Source organism: Pseudochaenichthys georgianus, chromosome 23, assembly GCF_902827115.2.
Source record: "Pseudochaenichthys georgianus chromosome 23, fPseGeo1.2, whole genome shotgun sequence".
Lineage (NCBI taxonomy): Eukaryota > Metazoa > Chordata > Actinopteri > Perciformes > Channichthyidae > Pseudochaenichthys > Pseudochaenichthys georgianus.
The window spans coordinates 21069418-21087424 of NC_047525.1; the positions used below are offsets into that span (position 1 = coordinate 21069418).

At 43.0% G+C, this 18007-nt stretch overlaps 1 protein-coding gene across 1 annotated transcript; it reads left to right on the forward strand.

The window, feature by feature from the left end:
• The first annotated feature begins 2375 nt into the window (after positions 1–2375).
• LOC117468257 (leucine-rich repeat neuronal protein 3) lies at positions 2376–17753 on the forward strand. The gene is made up of 2 exons (XM_034112272.1): positions 2376–2670; positions 14063–17753. The coding sequence occupies exon 2, from the start codon at positions 14464–14466 to the stop codon at positions 16588–16590; it is 2127 nt and encodes a 708-aa protein (XP_033968163.1). The 5' UTR covers positions 2376–2670; positions 14063–14463; the 3' UTR covers positions 16591–17753.
• Positions 17754–18007: the final 254 nt, after the last annotated feature.

An 18007-nucleotide genomic window follows, 5' to 3' on the forward strand; every position in this document is an offset into this window, starting at 1 on the left:
GCCTAAATCCTACCGGCCCACATTTGTAAGTGTTCCGGCCCAGCCCAGCCCAGTGGGGTGTGGCCAGGATTGGGTTGTAACGGTGTTACGTAATCAGAATACAAAAATCAAGTAACTGTATTCAGCTCGCGTGATTACAGTTACTTTCGTAAACCTGAAGTGAATACATTTTGGATTACTTATTGGAATTATTGGTGGAAAGATTTCCTCACAACATTTAATATTCATTACTAAAGGTACAGCCGAATCATCACAGCGCACAAAACCGCGCAGATGGACCAAAAAGGACAGAGTTTGAAAAAAATGTGCGGGTCCGCTCAGTGAAACAATAACGACGTAACATGGAGGAACAAAAGTCTGCGTTTAAATCGTGTGTGTGTGTGTGTGTGTGTGGTTAAAACACATCAGCCTGCGGTCGCTCTTAGCCTTTCTATTGATTCTGAAGGTAAACACAGTGAAGGCGGTGCGTGAAAGGCGGTGCGTGAAAGGCGGTGCGTGAAAGGCGCTGCGCGCTCCTCTTCTCAGAGGCTGAGTTAACCCTCCCGCTGCCTCCTGGTGCTGCAGAGATGTCATGAAGTGAAGGAGGTTTTCCTTCTATAAAACAGCTGTGGGCAGCAGATACTGTGAGAGTCACAGACATGAATACATAGATCAAGGCAGACTGGTGCACACACTCTCCTGTTTTGCCAATCCGGTGCTTAAACTATAGCTCTACACCCCTGGCCGAAATGTCCTTAAAATGAAGTCCGAGTTCGACATTTTAATTAATGTCCTGCCAATACTGGCAGGACAGAAGGCGACACGCCCTTTCTAAGCATGTCCTCACATCCCAAGCTGCATCCCCAAAGAGTGTATTATGTTGTTACAACTGGGTTCAGGGGAGTGGCTGTACCCGTAGGATAGAAAAGTGGGAAGTGACGTCTGACTCAGAGGTCGCTCGGCTGTGGAGAAGAACGTGTTGCCCACATTCTGTTACTGAGTTTAGGCTAGTTAGCTAGCAGGTTTATTGTTTTGGGTGCAGTCACTTTTGCCTCCACTTGCTGTCCAAATAAATGTTGAAAGAAAAAGTTAATCTGTTTACAGTTCTGTTTCATATGAGTGTTGAAGAAGAAGAAGTAGAAGAAGAAGAAGAAGAAGAAGAAGAAGAAGAAGAAGAAGAAGAAGAAGAAGAAGAAGAAGAAGAAGAAGAAGAATTGGGAGGGATGAAACCCTCTTTAATGGTCACACATGCAGAGCACACAGCACACAAAAGCAAAAAAGATACCAGAGCCTGTTTTAGATATTGTAACTACGCAAGGAACAAAACTTGAAGTTGTTGCCTGTTACAAATACCTTGGTATTGTCTGATGCCTTGCTCAAGGGCACCACGGCAGGGCAGGAGGTGAACTGGGACCTCTCCAAGTAGAAGTCCACACTCCAAATGTAGGTCTGGTCGGGGACTTGAACCGGCGACCCTACGGCTCACAGTCCAAGCCCCTACTGACTGCCATAGATTTAGTCCCTAATTTTGCTCTCAAAATGGACCAGATTGATGCATTTAACTTCAACATTTAAAAAAATATCTTCCCGGGGGAGCTTGCCCCCGGACCCCCCTAGAGGAGGTGAGGTCCACCACCTGCCTACATCCCCTGTTAAATTGTCTCACCCACATTGAGGATGCTTCCTATGCCCATGTTTTATTCCATGTGTCAAGTCAGGCAAATTGGGTCAAAATGTTATTGCATCAATGATCTGTTAACATTAAAATCGCTAAATATATCTCGTAACTATTTTTCTCTAGGCAACTCAAGGGCTCAGGTAATGTGATTACTATATGAATAATGGTCCAAAAGAACATAAAATGCATAGGGTTTTTTGTTAAGTAACATACTTTCGTCGCCGGCCGATACATGCCGCGCATTAAGTGGGCCTGTCTGTCAATTAATCCCCGGGCCACTTTTTCCCCCCAGTCCGCCCCTGCCCAACATTATATAAAATAGTTACCTTGACCAATGCTAAAGGGATCAAGTATTCCAATGTATCACTTTGATGTTAGAGCCTGTATTAAAATGTATAAAAACAGCTTCCAACAAATGTGCAGCAGACAATTAAATATCGCCCATCATCCACTTAAATATGTCTTAAGTCAGCACTATTCACACCTCAGAAGAATGTTGTAAATATGGATATTTCTTGCAGCGTGCTTCACCTCCAACAGAATAAGACATGGATGAGAACAGACTTCTGTGATATGACTGACAGCTGCTCTCAGCCAACCAGAGGCGGGATGCTGCGAGCTTCTCTGGCGCTATTGGCTGTCCTCAGGAGAGCCGGGGTTTGTTCTCATATTAATGACTGCTGAGGAGACGGTGGTCCGCCTGATCCACTTGATCGAGGGGAGAGATGCGCCGTTAACAGACGCTGAGAGGACGAGAAGAGAAGGGCACGCGGGGAATCTTTCTCCACACACAAGCTGCTTTTTGGACTTCGACCTTTTTCCCCTTTCATGCAAAAGCCGTGCGTTTTGTGGAAGAATCCGAGAACTGATATCTCGCCAACTGCGTAAAATATAAGAAGACCACACATTGTTGCCTGGCTTTATGTCGCACGCTGGAGCTCGCTCGTCATTGGAGCGGCGCACTTGATGGGAATATAGACAGCACACACACAGGGCTATCATGGTTAAATCTGGTAAGTTTACTCTGTTTACTCCTTGAAATTGTTTCTGTCACTTAATAAGCGCGTTAGTATCGGTTCGTATGCGTAATACATTTTCCAAGTTGACGAAAAACGCTGTGGATGTATCCTGGCGGTTTAAATAACCTATCTTTAGCTTTTTTAAACAACAATCACCTATGCAAATGCAGAATTAGGGGATATGATATGACTGGTCTCGAACCCTCACTTGACGCGCTTTTGCGCAACTATGCAGGATGCGCCTTAACCAGACCGGATTTATGATGGACTCGCCAAAGAGCCGAATTCGAGAAAAAGAAAATTCGAGGCGGACTCTCTGTGTGCGTGTGTGTGTGTGTGTGTGTGTGTGTGTGTGTGTGTGTGTGTGTGTGTGTGTGTGTGTGTGTGTGTGTGTGTGTGCGTGCGTGCGTGCGTGTGTGTGGCAGATGTGTGTGGATTGAAGGACTGTCAGTTGTATGTCCCCCGGTTCTGCTTATGAGTTCACCACCACCACCAGACACGTCTCGAAGAAATCCACAGAATAGTGCCCCCCCCCATTTCATAAAACCTTCCTGTTGCAAAGTCCTCATCTACACATGCCACGAAAGTACGTTACGAATCTGGGCTTCTTTTACACCCATTATCACTTAAAGGTGGAGAGAAATGATCATGTATATTCAGCCATCAGCACATGCATGCAGGGCTTTTGTGCAATCAACACAGCCACTGAGAGGCGTCTTTAAATGCATCACCATCATCACTTTCCCATACACCCCCCCCCCCCCTTCCCTCTGTCCTAAATGCATGTCATCCAGCAGATGTATTACTCATGAATATTTCAAAGGCAGATAAACCGATATTGGCCGATAATGACAAATGTGATTTTCACCAACTACTGAATTTGCTGGCAGTAATCCTCATGTGCTTCCGATGCATGCCTGTCCATGTGTGTGTGCTTGTTCCCGGTGATGGATACAATAGATGTTGGCCTCCACAGTGCGAATGACTCACCCCAAAGCAGCTGCTCGATACGAAACAGTGAAATGCCACGAGAGCCATCATGCCCTAACACCAGATACGCTGAGAAAACCTCGGCCCACACACCATGCATTGTTCCCACCTGGAATTATGTGACTACCTGCTGAGCAGCTTATATCGGAATACTCAGCCATAAAAAGTGCACTAGAAATCCTTGAAAGCACATGTTAATGAAGGGTTGTTCCTGTGTACATTGAAAGTTGCACGCAAAACATAGTCCCAAACTGTTAGTGAGGTTACATTTAAAGTATGGATCCATGTTCCTCCCCAAAGGTGATAACAACAGAAAAGCAAAAGCAGTAATGGGTTGCTTTATTAATTTGGTCACATTTGTTCAAAACAAATCGATATTACATGTCCACACTGAGTCATACACTTAAAGCGAGTGGCTTTGCGAATTGCCTATTGATCTGCGTGTGAAGCAGTGTGTGTGTGTGTGTGTGTGTGTGGGGGGGTGGAGAAGGTATTGTGCCTGCAGTGGCCTTGCGGAGGCTTGGAGATCATGATAGGCAGCAGCACAGAGTGGGTGTTCCATATTAATTTCTCTATAGGCAGAGGGCTGCATGTGTTCCTGTGAACTGGAGAGGATGTGTCGGTGGCAAACTGCTACTACCGGTTCAGAGGAGCGTCGTCAGAAATCACATTAGTCTCCAGATCTTTTTTCAATAATAGTGGTAACAAGATACTCCAGGACCTATCCAGGCTCCTCAGTGAAATGCATGTAAACATATTCACAAGACGGCTGCAGGGGATCAGCATGTGCAGCCGAGCATAGGCTCTCTGATAGCATCCAGTTCGCAAGCAAACACAGGCACCCATTAAAATGGAATAAGCACACAGACGGAGGGCAAAAGGAACAAGGGGGACACGTTTTCATATTTTTCAAAATGTACTATCTGGTGGATGGACTGTAGCACACCCACATCATGTGCAAATAGACACAAAGAGAGAGGGAAAAAAAGCCAAGGATCAAAACTGTTTGATGGCAGCATTCGTGACGTTTTGCTGTTCGGTCCATATCAAAAGGTCATAATGGGATGTGACACTTCCTTTGTCTGCAGTGACATTTGTTTAGCATTAGCATTTTAAGTATTTAGCTAGAACACGTTTCTATAGTGTGTGTTGTAAAAAAAAAAGAAAGATCACATGTCGGGTATATTGTAAAAAAAGGCTGTTGTTCACAACAAAATAGCAAAACGAACATCACTAATTAGTCTGCTATAGTGCAGATTCATATCAGAGACGGACAGATAGCGACATATGTTCAGATTGCAGTTTCAAACATGAGCAGAGAAGAAGGAGGACATCTGAGGGCCACTGCTGTGCTGTCCATCTGTTCTGTGTTCAGATTGATACATATAGGCCTTCAGAGCATTAATAAAAACCTGTATCATAAGAATAAGTCTTCATGTATAGATACAGCTGCAGTGACTTATGCGTAAAGAAATGCATGATCCGATAGACATCCAAAGCCGGTTGGAAATATGCATATAAATGCAGATACAAAAAGCAATGTCTGTCTTCAAATCAGCCAATCATTCGCCTGCTGAGCCTTTGAACAGACACAAGGACATTGTGTCATTTGAAAGTGCCACATCTATCATCTGTTGTAGCTGAGGTAGAGTAGCACCGAATGAAAACAGAAGGAGAATGCCCATATCAAACCCCATGAAATCATAATAAGGAGGTCCGAGCCGGCGATAAATGCATTTCAGTGGCATATAATGATTGATTCCGTCTGCCGTAGGAGCTTATTCCCTGCAGGCGTGTGGCCCCTTGACCAGCCATATTTTATTCATATAAATATGGATAGCTGCGCATCACAGAGGCAGCACACATGCCACATTTGCACCTGCAGATTCAATTTGGCTCTGACTTTGAGGGATATGCCGCTGGCTCCATTCCCCTCTGCCGGTCCCAGCCCCCTCCCGTCCCTCACACCTCCATCTTTCATTTTGGCTAGCAGCTATACACGGGACATTATGCAGATTTTTGTCAAAAGTGAGTGCGATTATGTAGGGGGAGAAATGAGTGTTGGAATGTTCGCTACGCCTTTGACCTTATCAGCGCAGCCTTAAGCTGGATACCTTGGCTTAATCGTAATAGATGCAGCACTATGCGAATTAGACAAGGGGACCTAGCTCTGCTCTCTCACTGTGTGCTGCGGGATGCCAATGAGCTGTATGTTTTCACGTGTCGGCGAAGTTACACGTGTCTGCGAAACATGTATCTCTCCATGCTCGACTGTGCAGCTGTTTTGTTCTCCCTCACTCAGCCCAAGGGCATGTCTTGTCCAGAAAAAGAAAAAGGGCTGAAAAACCGGAGATTAAGGTCCTGTGGTTAATTTGGACCATTGATTTTACATTAACAGTCGACGTGCCTCTGATTCATGGCCTTACAAGTGCAGATGTAAGGGGAACGGTTTCCATCCTCTCCCACACGGAAACATACAGGAAGCTTCATTATGCATACACCCTGCATAGAAGGCTCACTTTAATGGACTCTGCTTTACCTTGGAGAAAGTATAATAGTAAATCAATGAGGTGAAGGGCAGGGGGAGGGACGGTAAAGCCTTCCAGAGGCACCCACCCACTATGGGGGCTTACCCAGATTTCTATCGGAAGTGGTATGGTTGCGTCATGGCTTCGTGCCAACTTTTAGGCCATTGTCCACTGGAAGCAATATAGATCAATCTTCTTCTTCTATCTGCTCTCACTTTTGACCTATTACCTCCGGAAACTCTACAAAAACTTATATAGAAACAATATCTTCGAAAAAATACCTGTCTACTTTTTTTTACGAGCAAAAACAACTGATGTGTTTCTTTTTAGACTTAGAAAATTCATAATTGTTTAATTAAATGGGTTTTAAATGGTTTTATTTGTATTGATAAATCTTAACAAGTCAAAACTAACCCTTCCGTTGATCACCTAACAATCTATTTGTTTTGACAGTGATGTTGGATCACCTCTAATGTTGCCAGTCTGCCAAGTGACGGCCCGTCAAAATGGTACTAGAATGTTATCCACAGTGATATATTACATGCAACTGTCTATCACGTGAAAATAATGGATAGTATTCTCATTTCAGCTGTATATGAAATGCTATTATCATATTTATTTGACATCAATGGAGGCCTGTAAAGATGGTGGAGTAGAGTGAAGCACATAAGCTTTGAGTAAAGATTGTTTGTCTTTTTTTTTTTTTTAAAAGAAGGAGCATGCATGAAATACATTAATCTCAAAAAGAGAGGGGATGATTTTTACCAGATTTGGCTATTTCCATCTGCAACCACTGGGCAGGTACACATATAACAAGCATGCCACCCTTAACACATTACTCATACTCTATCACACTAACAGATACAAAGACAGATTGCAGTTCATTTATCAGTACAAAGGTCACCGCTATGTGTCGGGTGGACGTTAGTGAACTGGGTTGTGGGCACTTGGCTCTTGCCTGTGGACTCGTCTGGTGTACTTTAGGGGATACAAAGAACAATACACGAGCCACAAAAAGACTCACACAGACACAATTGTAATTAGGAAAAAGGAGCTACTGAGAAAGTCCGTCTCTGCCGGCATATAGACTAGATTTGGCACAGCTGGGGTGACACGTATTGAGAAGGCAATTAGGCCGACAGCGAAGGAACAACGAGACAGTAGGAGGCCCAGGAGGAAGGACAGGAAGCTGGAGATTCACGGGGACTGAAACAAAAAACGGCTTTCTAAATAATACATGGGTGCATCGTGATGCAACATTAAGATAAATGTTTACTATAAAGGTTCGAAGAAGAGAGACAAATGCGAGATGCGGGGGTAGTAGTCTCATGAGAAAAAGGGAGAAGGAAGAAAGAGCCGGAGAGAGAGGGGGTGACTCGAAGAAGAAAGCCTTACGAGGCTTATTACCAGTGGATCAAAATTCCCAGTGAACCATTTCTACTATACACAGGCTATTCTCCTGAAAGAGGAGGCAATTCTGCTGCGCCCTACTTTCCACTTACATCTGACCTTTATGTTTTCCACCCAGTTACCACGGTGAGAGTAATGTCTACCTCTCAGCAGATGCAATACTGCCTTGTTACAACTTAAACCGTGCAGGCCTCATAATCATTTCCCCGAGGGCCAACACGCTCCCCACATGCATCTCTGTTTCTCACATCTCACAGACCTCCTGTCTGATGCCTGCCGTAACCCTCACAGTGCTTGTGTAATACATGGTTTTATTTTTTACATAAACGGTAGGTCAGCCCGACTCGCCACACGGGACATTCATTGAGCACCCAACCTGCGACAAAGCAATCATCTTTACTTCCCCGCTCCGCTTAACCTCACCCGAGCCCTGTGAAGCGAGGGGGAGGATTTATAACTCATTTCAATAAACAGCTTAAAACAAACAGTGCTGTCCGGCTGTTTGGCGGCCCAGCTGGCCCGAGTCTGGCCTGCCTGAATTAGCACCGTAGACTAGAGCCACCAGGACCAATGCTTTCGGCCCCTACTGTGTACACTCAGTCATTTAAAGTGGTCATATCTCACTGGTCTCTAATCAATCTGTATGTGTGCCATTACTGTCCGAAACTGCGACAGTGTTAGGGTATTGGAGGTGGCCCGATGGGAAAGTTAGTGTGAGGTGTTGCCAAGATATGGATGGAAGAGTTTTTCACCTTGACAACGGCCAAACCTCTTAAATGTTATCCGGCCATGTTGGGCACATATTTCATTAAATCTACTCGACACATATTAATGTCGCTGAGTCTAATTATTATTACTGATATTTTTACCAGACAAGAAGTAGGAAATGGAAATGTGAGACATTTTAATGAGGAGGTGTGCTAGGTTTTTCTGTAATGACAAATGTCACGCTAATTAAGAGTGTAATATGTATCTAACGAGGACTAATGACATAGTGGTTTATAATGGCGATGCAATGACATCATCATTTCCCAAACAGCTTCTGGTGGGAAGTGGGAGTGCTCTAAATGGTGAATAACAATACTTCCATATACAAATCTTTTTTTACAAATTCCCGCTCCAAGGTACAACTATATTATTATCATTCTGAGTCATTTCCTTATTTGGCCACTTCATTTATTTTGTCTTTCGAAACAAAACATTTGTAAAATGCAATATAATTGTAAATACTTAGGCAGTTGTACCATACAGTATACATAAGGAATATAGCATGTTACTTTGATTAAACATATACATATATTCATAATATAATTAAAACCTACCAGGGGCGACATTTATCTTTTTTTTTTAAAAGATGTAGGAAAATATTTCATTTCCTGATCAAATTACTATGCAATGTGGAAAGGGTACCTTGTAGTAACTAGTGATTTGATTTTTGAAATTCCCAACTGTCATATTAGTATCCTGTTTGGCATTTAGAGCGGTAGCAGGCAGCTGAAAACTCATTTTCCACAGCAGATAGCATCTCAAAGCCACATTTATTTCCGTATGAGTGAGTGGGGACCAGAGTTAAAAATGAAGCGAATATTGGATTTGGTGGCCAGAAACACAAATTCAAATAAATGCAAATGTTGCTCCTTATCTGCTGGCTGTGCAGTGTAAAAAGGTCTGTTAATAACTTAAAAAGGTCATATATTGATATTGTGCTACAATTTATTGCAGGTTTTCTTGGTGCAACGGAAAGGTGGTTAGCTGCATATCTCACATTTAACGCAGTCCTGAAACACGCCTGGTATTAGGAGCTTGTTTGCAGTAATGTTCGCAGTCAGGATTGACACTGGTGAAAGGGAAAAGCCCATGGGCCAGACTGTCAGCCTGCTACTGTAATGGTGGTGCTTTGGAGACCATTGCTTGAATGATTGCCCCCATCTTTCCTCTGACACCTGGGAACTCGTGTTAGCTCCATGAGTGAACACCTTAGCCTGACCTATAAAAGGCTTCCATTGGCTGCCCAAACAAATGTCAAAGTTTAGACTAAATGTGTGAGTGCAGTTAGAGGTTAGGTAACAGGAGATCCAATGTCATGCCCTCAAGGTTATATTAACAGCTGTTGATTATGTACTGTATCTCTCTACACAATCTCCAAAGGCTTTTCTGGGCACATATTACCAGCATCCACCCTTTAATTATATTTGCCCCAGCCATATTAACCACATTTATCTTCGGGTAGCCAACGCACGTTATTTCCACTTGATGCCAAATACACATCGATGGAAGTGGTTGTTGTCTCGCAATATTTAACCGGCTAATTCTTCTTCTTCATGGAGCCACTAATATTTCCTGCAATGGCATTAATCTCAGGGTCACCAGGGGTTAATACACTCTTTGACAAGTTCTGACTTTGGCAAGTCATTTTGTCCTCCACATCTCCTCTCTCCCTCCCTTCTCCAGCTCAATTACTGGCAACAGAGTAGCGAATTGTGGGAAATTAGCTCTACATCGCAGCAGTGGGTGGGTGTTGGGGGGAAGGGTAGCTTGACTGGACCTCTTACTAATAGGTTAGTACAAGTGTGTGGACCTAAGTGTGTGGATTGTCACAGCAGTCACGGTGCAAAGCCACAAGAATATAGACTGCCTCTTCACCGGGCTTCACACAAAGCAGTGGTCCAATACCAATTTACCCGTTTAACCGCCTGTGCATGATTCGGATATCACTTTAGATGAGGCAGTTTGGTACAATAATTCAACATCATAACAAAGGGCAATGAATGCAGTGTCTCTACCCTTAACAAGACCAATTTCTCCGAGTGTTCTTAATGGACGCTCCATTGTGGAAAGCTTTTCAATGTTGCTGATGTGTTAACAAATCTTGATTAAGTACGGTGAGCTTGTAAGATGTTTCACCTGTCATTAACATTCAGCTATTCAGAAAGCATGTATTGTATCAACCATTTGTGTAGTTATTTTACATATTCGGCTGGTCTCAATTGTCTCTATTCTAAACTGTCTATTACATAAGCAAGTCGTTGACTCAACACTGTTCGCTCGGACGGCCAGCATGCCTGAAGACTCAGTACATTTGCCACATCAGACACATTGCCACCCAAGTTGTCACCTCTGATTCAGTCGGCAGCCTTTCACTGGGACATCCAGGAGACTGTGCATTGAACCTGATTTACGTAGATGTGTCAACACATTTTATTTTATTTTTGGAACAATGAAAGGCATGTTATGTTTACATTATATACAAATAAGGACGTGCACATAATAATACGTATTATACATAGAGATAAATCTCCATTTCAAATGTCTTACCTAATTGAAAATGTCTCAAGTATAAATCTGCCTCAGAGTGCACTAGCCATTTGGTTTATTAAACATCCATAGTTATTGGATGTAATGGAAGAAAATGCTAAAGGAGAGTCAATGTATTACTTATGTTTACATTTTGTATTTGATTGGATGATTAGTCAAAATTAAACCTGTTATACTATGAATTGATGTCAACAGAAATGACAAGGCAATTTATCACAGATCCATTTAGAGCCACACAAGGTTTTAATAAATGACTTCTTCGTCTTGAGGCCATTTATCCTCATTTTGAACAGAATGAATAATAATTTGATGTTAACTAGAGCTAGTGCAGTTAGTTGAGGAATAGATTAGTTGATCATTTGAATATAAATGGGCCAGAAATTATAGTCAAATAAAATTGGTCCAGCTCTTCAAATGGGAATTAAATGATCTCTTAATCTTCTCTAACAGTTATTATGTTTGTGTCTAGGACAATTGGCTCGAAAACAACAAACAATAGAGACATAATTAAGTCATAATGGGGTCGAGACAGTGTTTTAAATATTTTATATATCAAGCAATATATCAAGTATCAAAGAAAAAATGCGCCCAAATGCTAACCCTAACCCATTTCAAACAGTGGTCCTATTTGGAAAACAACACATATGAATTACAATTGTTGTATTAATGAATATTTTTATGACGCAAATGTTGGATTAGCTTTAACAATATTGTATCCTCATTAATTAGCAGGGACATCTGTCCGGTTTTCTGGCCACACCATCTGGTAAAGCCTTTCTAATCCTAGATGTTCGCCAATGTAGAATAGCAGACAATATTACCATTAAACTGAAGACAATAATTATTTCTCGTCGTCAATCTGTCTCTTAAGTCTATCATCAACCCTTACCAACATTGGATGGTTAGACATCTTATTTATAGCCTTGTGTAAATGGAGCAGCGCAATTTTACAAGCAAGGAAAGCCTTGAAAAGAAAATATTGATCACAAAATGAAAGCCGTAACCTATAAAAACCTCCTCAAAGATACAATCATCGTTAATGGTAAAACAAATAACACACACCCTGCAACCCTGTCGGAGCTAACAGCAGTGACTGCACAATAAAGCAACGCTATAATAGTTAACCTGACCGCATTACACTTCTGGTGGGGATTACTAAAAGAGAGAAAGAGGTGAGAGCCAAACGCTGGCGGCTGAACAACAGACTCCGGCCTCTGTTTCCAGGGCACGGATCAACTGCACGGCCCACAATGAGGAACCAGTGCTCAGGGAATGCTGAACCTTGTTTATCAGAATGCTCTGGGTGTTGCAGCTTATTGAAGTGCCCAGCGAAATACCTCCCCCCTCTATCCCTCCAACAGGCTAGAGGTTGAGGAATGAACCTTCGGCGTGGCTTCGCTGGTGGGGTAAACTGCAGCCTTCCTTCTGAAGTTTTTATTTATTTATTTTTCCCTCATCTCCCGCGGCTACTGAGGTGGAGACGGTGAGGTCGATGAAATTAATCCATTCCTCTCCGTTCGTGTTCTTCCCTTGATGCTTTCCATTTCATCCACTGTCTCTCTCTGACTTTTCTCGTGATTTGCTGCGTGCTCTCACAGGCCCGAAATATCACAAGCACCATCGAACCCATCTGTTCAGTACGAGGCAGTTACATACGACAAATTACACGGTACACTTCAACTGTAGAGTTTCCGCCATAGCGTGGAGAAGTTGGTACATGAACAATGAAAGGGACACTACATAAATAAGAGATATCTCGGTGGGAAACATAAGTCTTTTTGAAATACAGCATGTGATTCCTGTCTTAAACAACTTCATGCTTGTATGAAGACATTTATGGACAGTTAAATCAATAGTGGTTCCTGAAAGCTTTGTGAATCACCTTTGATAATGAAATGACACATCTGGTCATGTGCCACATTTCATTAACATTGTTATTGCCTGAAATATATCCTTTGCCTCCAATACTGGGAACAGTTTCTGGCTCTCTATCAATTGTAACTTAAACAAACCCAAACATTGTCTTAAAAATACTTCTTATATATATCGAAGCAAATATTATCTGTATCTCTAGTTTACAGTGTTGTTCTTAATTGAACTCTGTGTACCTAAACAACTAATGGAATATGTACAATATGTATAGCCCTCCATTTTCACTCAGTTGTGTCCATATTAATAGTGCGGTAATATAACCCACCATATTTGAGTGGACATTATATAATACAGTTTCATTAAAACAGGTTGGAAAAAGTCAATGGCACTTAACCTACTCACTGCAAAGTGTTCTATTCATTTAGTCAATATAATAAATGCAAAAATTGGAATGAAAATGACGACGATTCATAAGTGTTAGAGTAGTGAATGAATAAGACATTTCGGACACAGTTAAAGTGTTTTTTTCTGTCTGTGATGGTTATTTAAAAATGCCACAGTAAGAACGTGTGGTAATCTCATTGTGACCTTTTATTTGTGAATGTGTGTCTAAAACCAGTTGTGTTTGCCTTGAGTCCTTCTTTTGTACACTTTAACATAGCTGTTAGAAATATGTGGCCACTGACTGAATGCAGGACCTGGTTTTTGATCAATGTTAATGTGCAGATTTGTTGATTGCACGGATTAATTATGTCAACACGTTAATGCATTTTCGCTTTGTCGCTGTCGGTTGCTGCGCCCTCTAACAAACAGGTGCAAACTGCATCTGTGTCAAACGCTCCGTTTGTCTGAGTCTCACTGCAGTGTGGGTTATTGCCTGCCCGTTTACTTGTTGCCATAGTGACTGACATATTCCAGTGTCTTGAAGCAGCTTGCCCTAAAGGCTAATGCTTAAACCCTAGGATGTCTGCCATTTAAGAATATTAATAAATCCTTCTCTTTAACCAATAATAGACTCACTCTTCTAACATCTGTGTTGAATGCCATCATTTGTTGGAGCACATTGCTGCGTCCCCAGAATGAAGTCTAGAAGGTCAAGCTGATAAAACTCCACTGTTTTATATCTTGAAGGGATCATGTACAAATGTCAACATGCGTCAGTTTTCCTATACCAAATGTCAATATGCCAGAATCCTTCTCTTATAACATTCCCTGACCACATCTAGTATCTGGTAATACTCACACTGCTTCTGTCTGTTTGTCTTCCACAGGTAGGAATGGACTGGGCTGTGGACTCTGGGAGCTAGTGACGACAATCAGTGAGGACATCCATCTTTAAAGAACCAGAACATTTCTCAGATTTTCCTTCCCCCCCCCCCCCCCCCGTTTTTCCCGCCTCCCGCCTTTTCGGGTCTGCCTGACTGCAGCCTTGGTCCCCCGAACCCTGACACCTGCAGGCAGCGTTGAGTGATTGGCCATTACGTCCAAGGGCGTCTACGCAGCAAGACAAAACAACCCCAGGGAGCCCTGCTGCAGAAGGTGGTGGCGGTGGCAGGGGCGGTGAGTCAATCGCCTCAGCAGCTGCAGCAAATGATTCATTATTTGTGAAGTTAACAGCTCAGAACGCTTAATCTACAAGGACCAATTTCTAACTGGAGGGAATCGGTCCAATATGAAGGACGTGTCATTCGTGGATCGTCTCTTTGTCGGCTTGGCCATGGCCTCTTTTGTTGTGGCCACAGAGGAGAGGCCTGATTGCCCGAAGCTCTGTGTGTGTGAGATTAGACCCTGGTTTTCCCCGAGTTCAGTGTACATGGAGGCTCAGACAGTTGACTGTAATGACCTGGGACTCTTTAGCGTGCCGGAACGATTACCGCTAGGCACACAAGTACTATTACTGCAAACAAACAATGTGGTCAAGATTGACAAACCCTTGGATTACCTGGCCAACATCACAGAGATTGATCTATCGCAAAACAACTTATCCTCCATCAGCGACGTCCACCTGGGGAATCTTCCTCAGCTGATGTCCCTTCACTTGGAGGAAAATTGGATACGAGAGTTACCTGACCGAAGTCTTGTTGAGGTGGCTAACCTCCAGGAGCTATACATGAATCACAACCTCATCGCCGACATTTCCCCAATGGCTTTCCAGGGTCTCAGCAACCTTGTGCGGCTCCACCTCAATTCCAACAAGCTTGAGGCTATTAAAAGAGAGTGGTTCGACCCAATGCGAAATCTTGAGATCCTGATGATTGGCGAGAATCCTATTCTTTCTATTGACGATATGAACTTCCAACCACTCAGTAATCTCCGCAGTCTCGTCCTCACCAGAATGAACCTCTCTCAGCTTCCTGACGATGCGCTGACTGGTCTTGATAACTTAGAGAGCATCTCGTTCTATGATAATATATTCCCAGAGGTGCCTCATTCTGCCCTGAAAAATGCAAAAAATCTCAAGTTTTTGGATCTTAATAAAAACCCAATTTCTAGAATACAGAGAGGGGACTTTGTGGATATGCTGCATCTGAAAGAACTAGGGATTAACAGCATGCCAGAGTTAGTTTCCATTGACAGCTTTGCCCTCAATAACCTCCCCGAACTGACCAAAATAGAAGCCACAAACAATCCTAAACTCTCCTATATCCATCCTAATGCTTTCTACAAACTACCACGGCTGGAAACCCTAATGCTGAATGGCAATGCGCTCAGTGCCCTTCACAGGATTACCGTTGAGTCCCTCCCAAATCTCAGAGAGGTGAGCATGCACAGCAACCCCATCCGCTGTGACTGCGTAGTCCGCTGGATGAACATGAACAAAACCAACCTTCGCTTCATGGAGCCTGACTCACTGTTCTGTGTGGAGCCCCCAGAGTACGAGGGTCAGCATGTCCGACAGGTGCACTTCAGAGAGATGATGGAGATTTGTCTACCACTTATCTCTCCCGAAAGCATGCCCGGGCAAATTAAAGTAAAGAATGGTAGCTCAGTATCCCTCCATTGCAGAGCTTACGCTGAACCAGAGCCGGACATCTACTGGATCACGCCGTCTGGCACCAGGGTCCAGCCTAACACCGTGTCCGAAAAGTTCTACATGCACCCAGAGGGAACTTTTGACATCTATGATATAACAGAAAAAGAAGCTGGTCTTTACACATGTGTCGCCCATAATCTAGTTGGAGCTGATCTTAAATCTGTTTCAGTAGAAGTGAATGGATACTTCCCCAAACCTGCAAATGGGTCTCTGAATGTCATAATTGAAACAGTGGAGACAAACTCCATCTTGATTTCGTGGAAGGCGAATCGTGGTACCCTGGCTCCCAACATTAAATGGTACACAGGGTCCGATCTGAGCCAGCCCACCACCGCGTTTACCACCAGGGTTCCCTCTGACGTCCAGGTGTACAACCTCACACATCTCAGCCCCGCCACCCTGTACAAAGTCTGTGTGGATGTCGGCAGCATCCACTACAACCATGACACCAAATGTGTCAATGTCACCACTAAGGGATTAGAGCTGGCAGCCAAGGACACAAAATGGGACACAGCAGTAATCACCGTGTTTGGTGTGCTCTTGGCTGTGATTTCAGTGGCATGCCTGCTTATTTATGTCTCTCTGAGGAACCACCATTTTTATGGGGATATAAGGAAATGCGAGTCCAAGGCTGCGCTGACACTGGAGGAAGCTACCGGAATGCAGTCTCCTTTCTTTACAAAGCTGTGGGTCTCAGGTAAAGGACTGCCAAGTGGAGTGAACGTGAAAGCCACAGTCATAAATGTATCTGACAATGCATTTTAAGAGGCACAGCTTTGTGGAGCACCACACACCAACTACACTGAATGGACTAGCCCACTGTCAGCGGTGGACACTTCTGTAGTACTGTTTCAAAAGGCATAACCCATTGCTGGTCCCCGGCTCGGACACACTGGCAAATCTTTTATCGGACAGGGATGGAACAGTTTGAAATAAGACTACGTGCTCTCCCAGTTTCAACCCCCAGCTGATGTGGTGGCTTGGTAACATCAAATCAGGCTCACATCAACAGTAGGGGCATTTACTGCAAAACAATATATTTCACTATCATCCATACAGAGATGCAGGCAGAGAAAAGAACGTGAAAATGAAGATGGTCAACTCTCTTGTAATTGACTGTTAAATGTGTTAAGAGTTGTGGAACTGTCCGTGTGGTCCCAAGCAATACCGTCTGTGCTTTGTCGAACATCCATAGACGAGTTAGAGATACAGTAATAACACCTGTCTATTATGGGAAAGGGAGATTTAGTAGAGTAGACAAATTACAGTGACTATGGTGTAAGCCTTTTGATGAAATATAAACCCCCTTTTTCTATTTAAAATGGATTCTTGGTTTTTTCATGGAAATATTGTTATATATTCTCTATTATGTTGATGTAATGACAAATCCTCCTCACCGTTTGAATGGGTTTTAAATTAAGGCAAGGAGCAGACTACTTTTGATTACAACGTCACATTAAGCTTAATGAAATTCAGCTTCAAAAAACGAGTATCCAGGGAGGACATTTGCCAAATGGCTGTTTATGCTGTGTAGTTCTCATTGCAATGGTGACGCGGGGAAAAAATGGAGGAAAACAAATATAAACAGGTTTATTAAAACTGAGGGGATTGATGTGTTGTCTCCTCACGACGCCCTGGTAAGTGCCTACAACAAGAACTACACGAGGTAAACAGAGAAGAAGAAGAAACAGCAGAACATGACCATGTCGTCATTGCAGAATCACAGCTATTCTCCGGTACTTTTAGTGGAAATACTTTCTCAGTATTTTTAGCATACATATTTTAAGAAAACATTTCGTTGTTGCTTTGGGTGTAAAGTTAAAAAGCCATTTTTATATTAACTGTACTATATGTGATCAATGGGCACAACAGGCTACTTAAGAACGTGCTAAGAAAAAAATAAATGTCATTATTTCTTTTACAAACAAGCCTACTTTTCTGCTTTGCTTTTTTGTTCACATGTGGATTATTTCAAACGGAAATGCACGGTTTATAACTATACTCCTTTCCTTTCATTGTCCACCAACCCTGGGGTAATGTGAACTTTTATATGTGACATTTCAACTGCACGCATGTACTACAACATGTTCATTAATGACCGAGTACTACAGAGGGAGCCTTTTGAGTCAGGCCACAGGGGAAACGCCAGGAGACTTCAGCTGAATGGTTGAATGGTCGTCCT

Bases quoted from the DNA above. Each gene is read 5' to 3' on its own strand.
- LOC117468257 (XM_034112272.1), top strand. From the start codon at position 14,464: ATGAAGGACGTGTCATTCGTGGATCGTCTCTTTGTCGGCTTGGCCATG.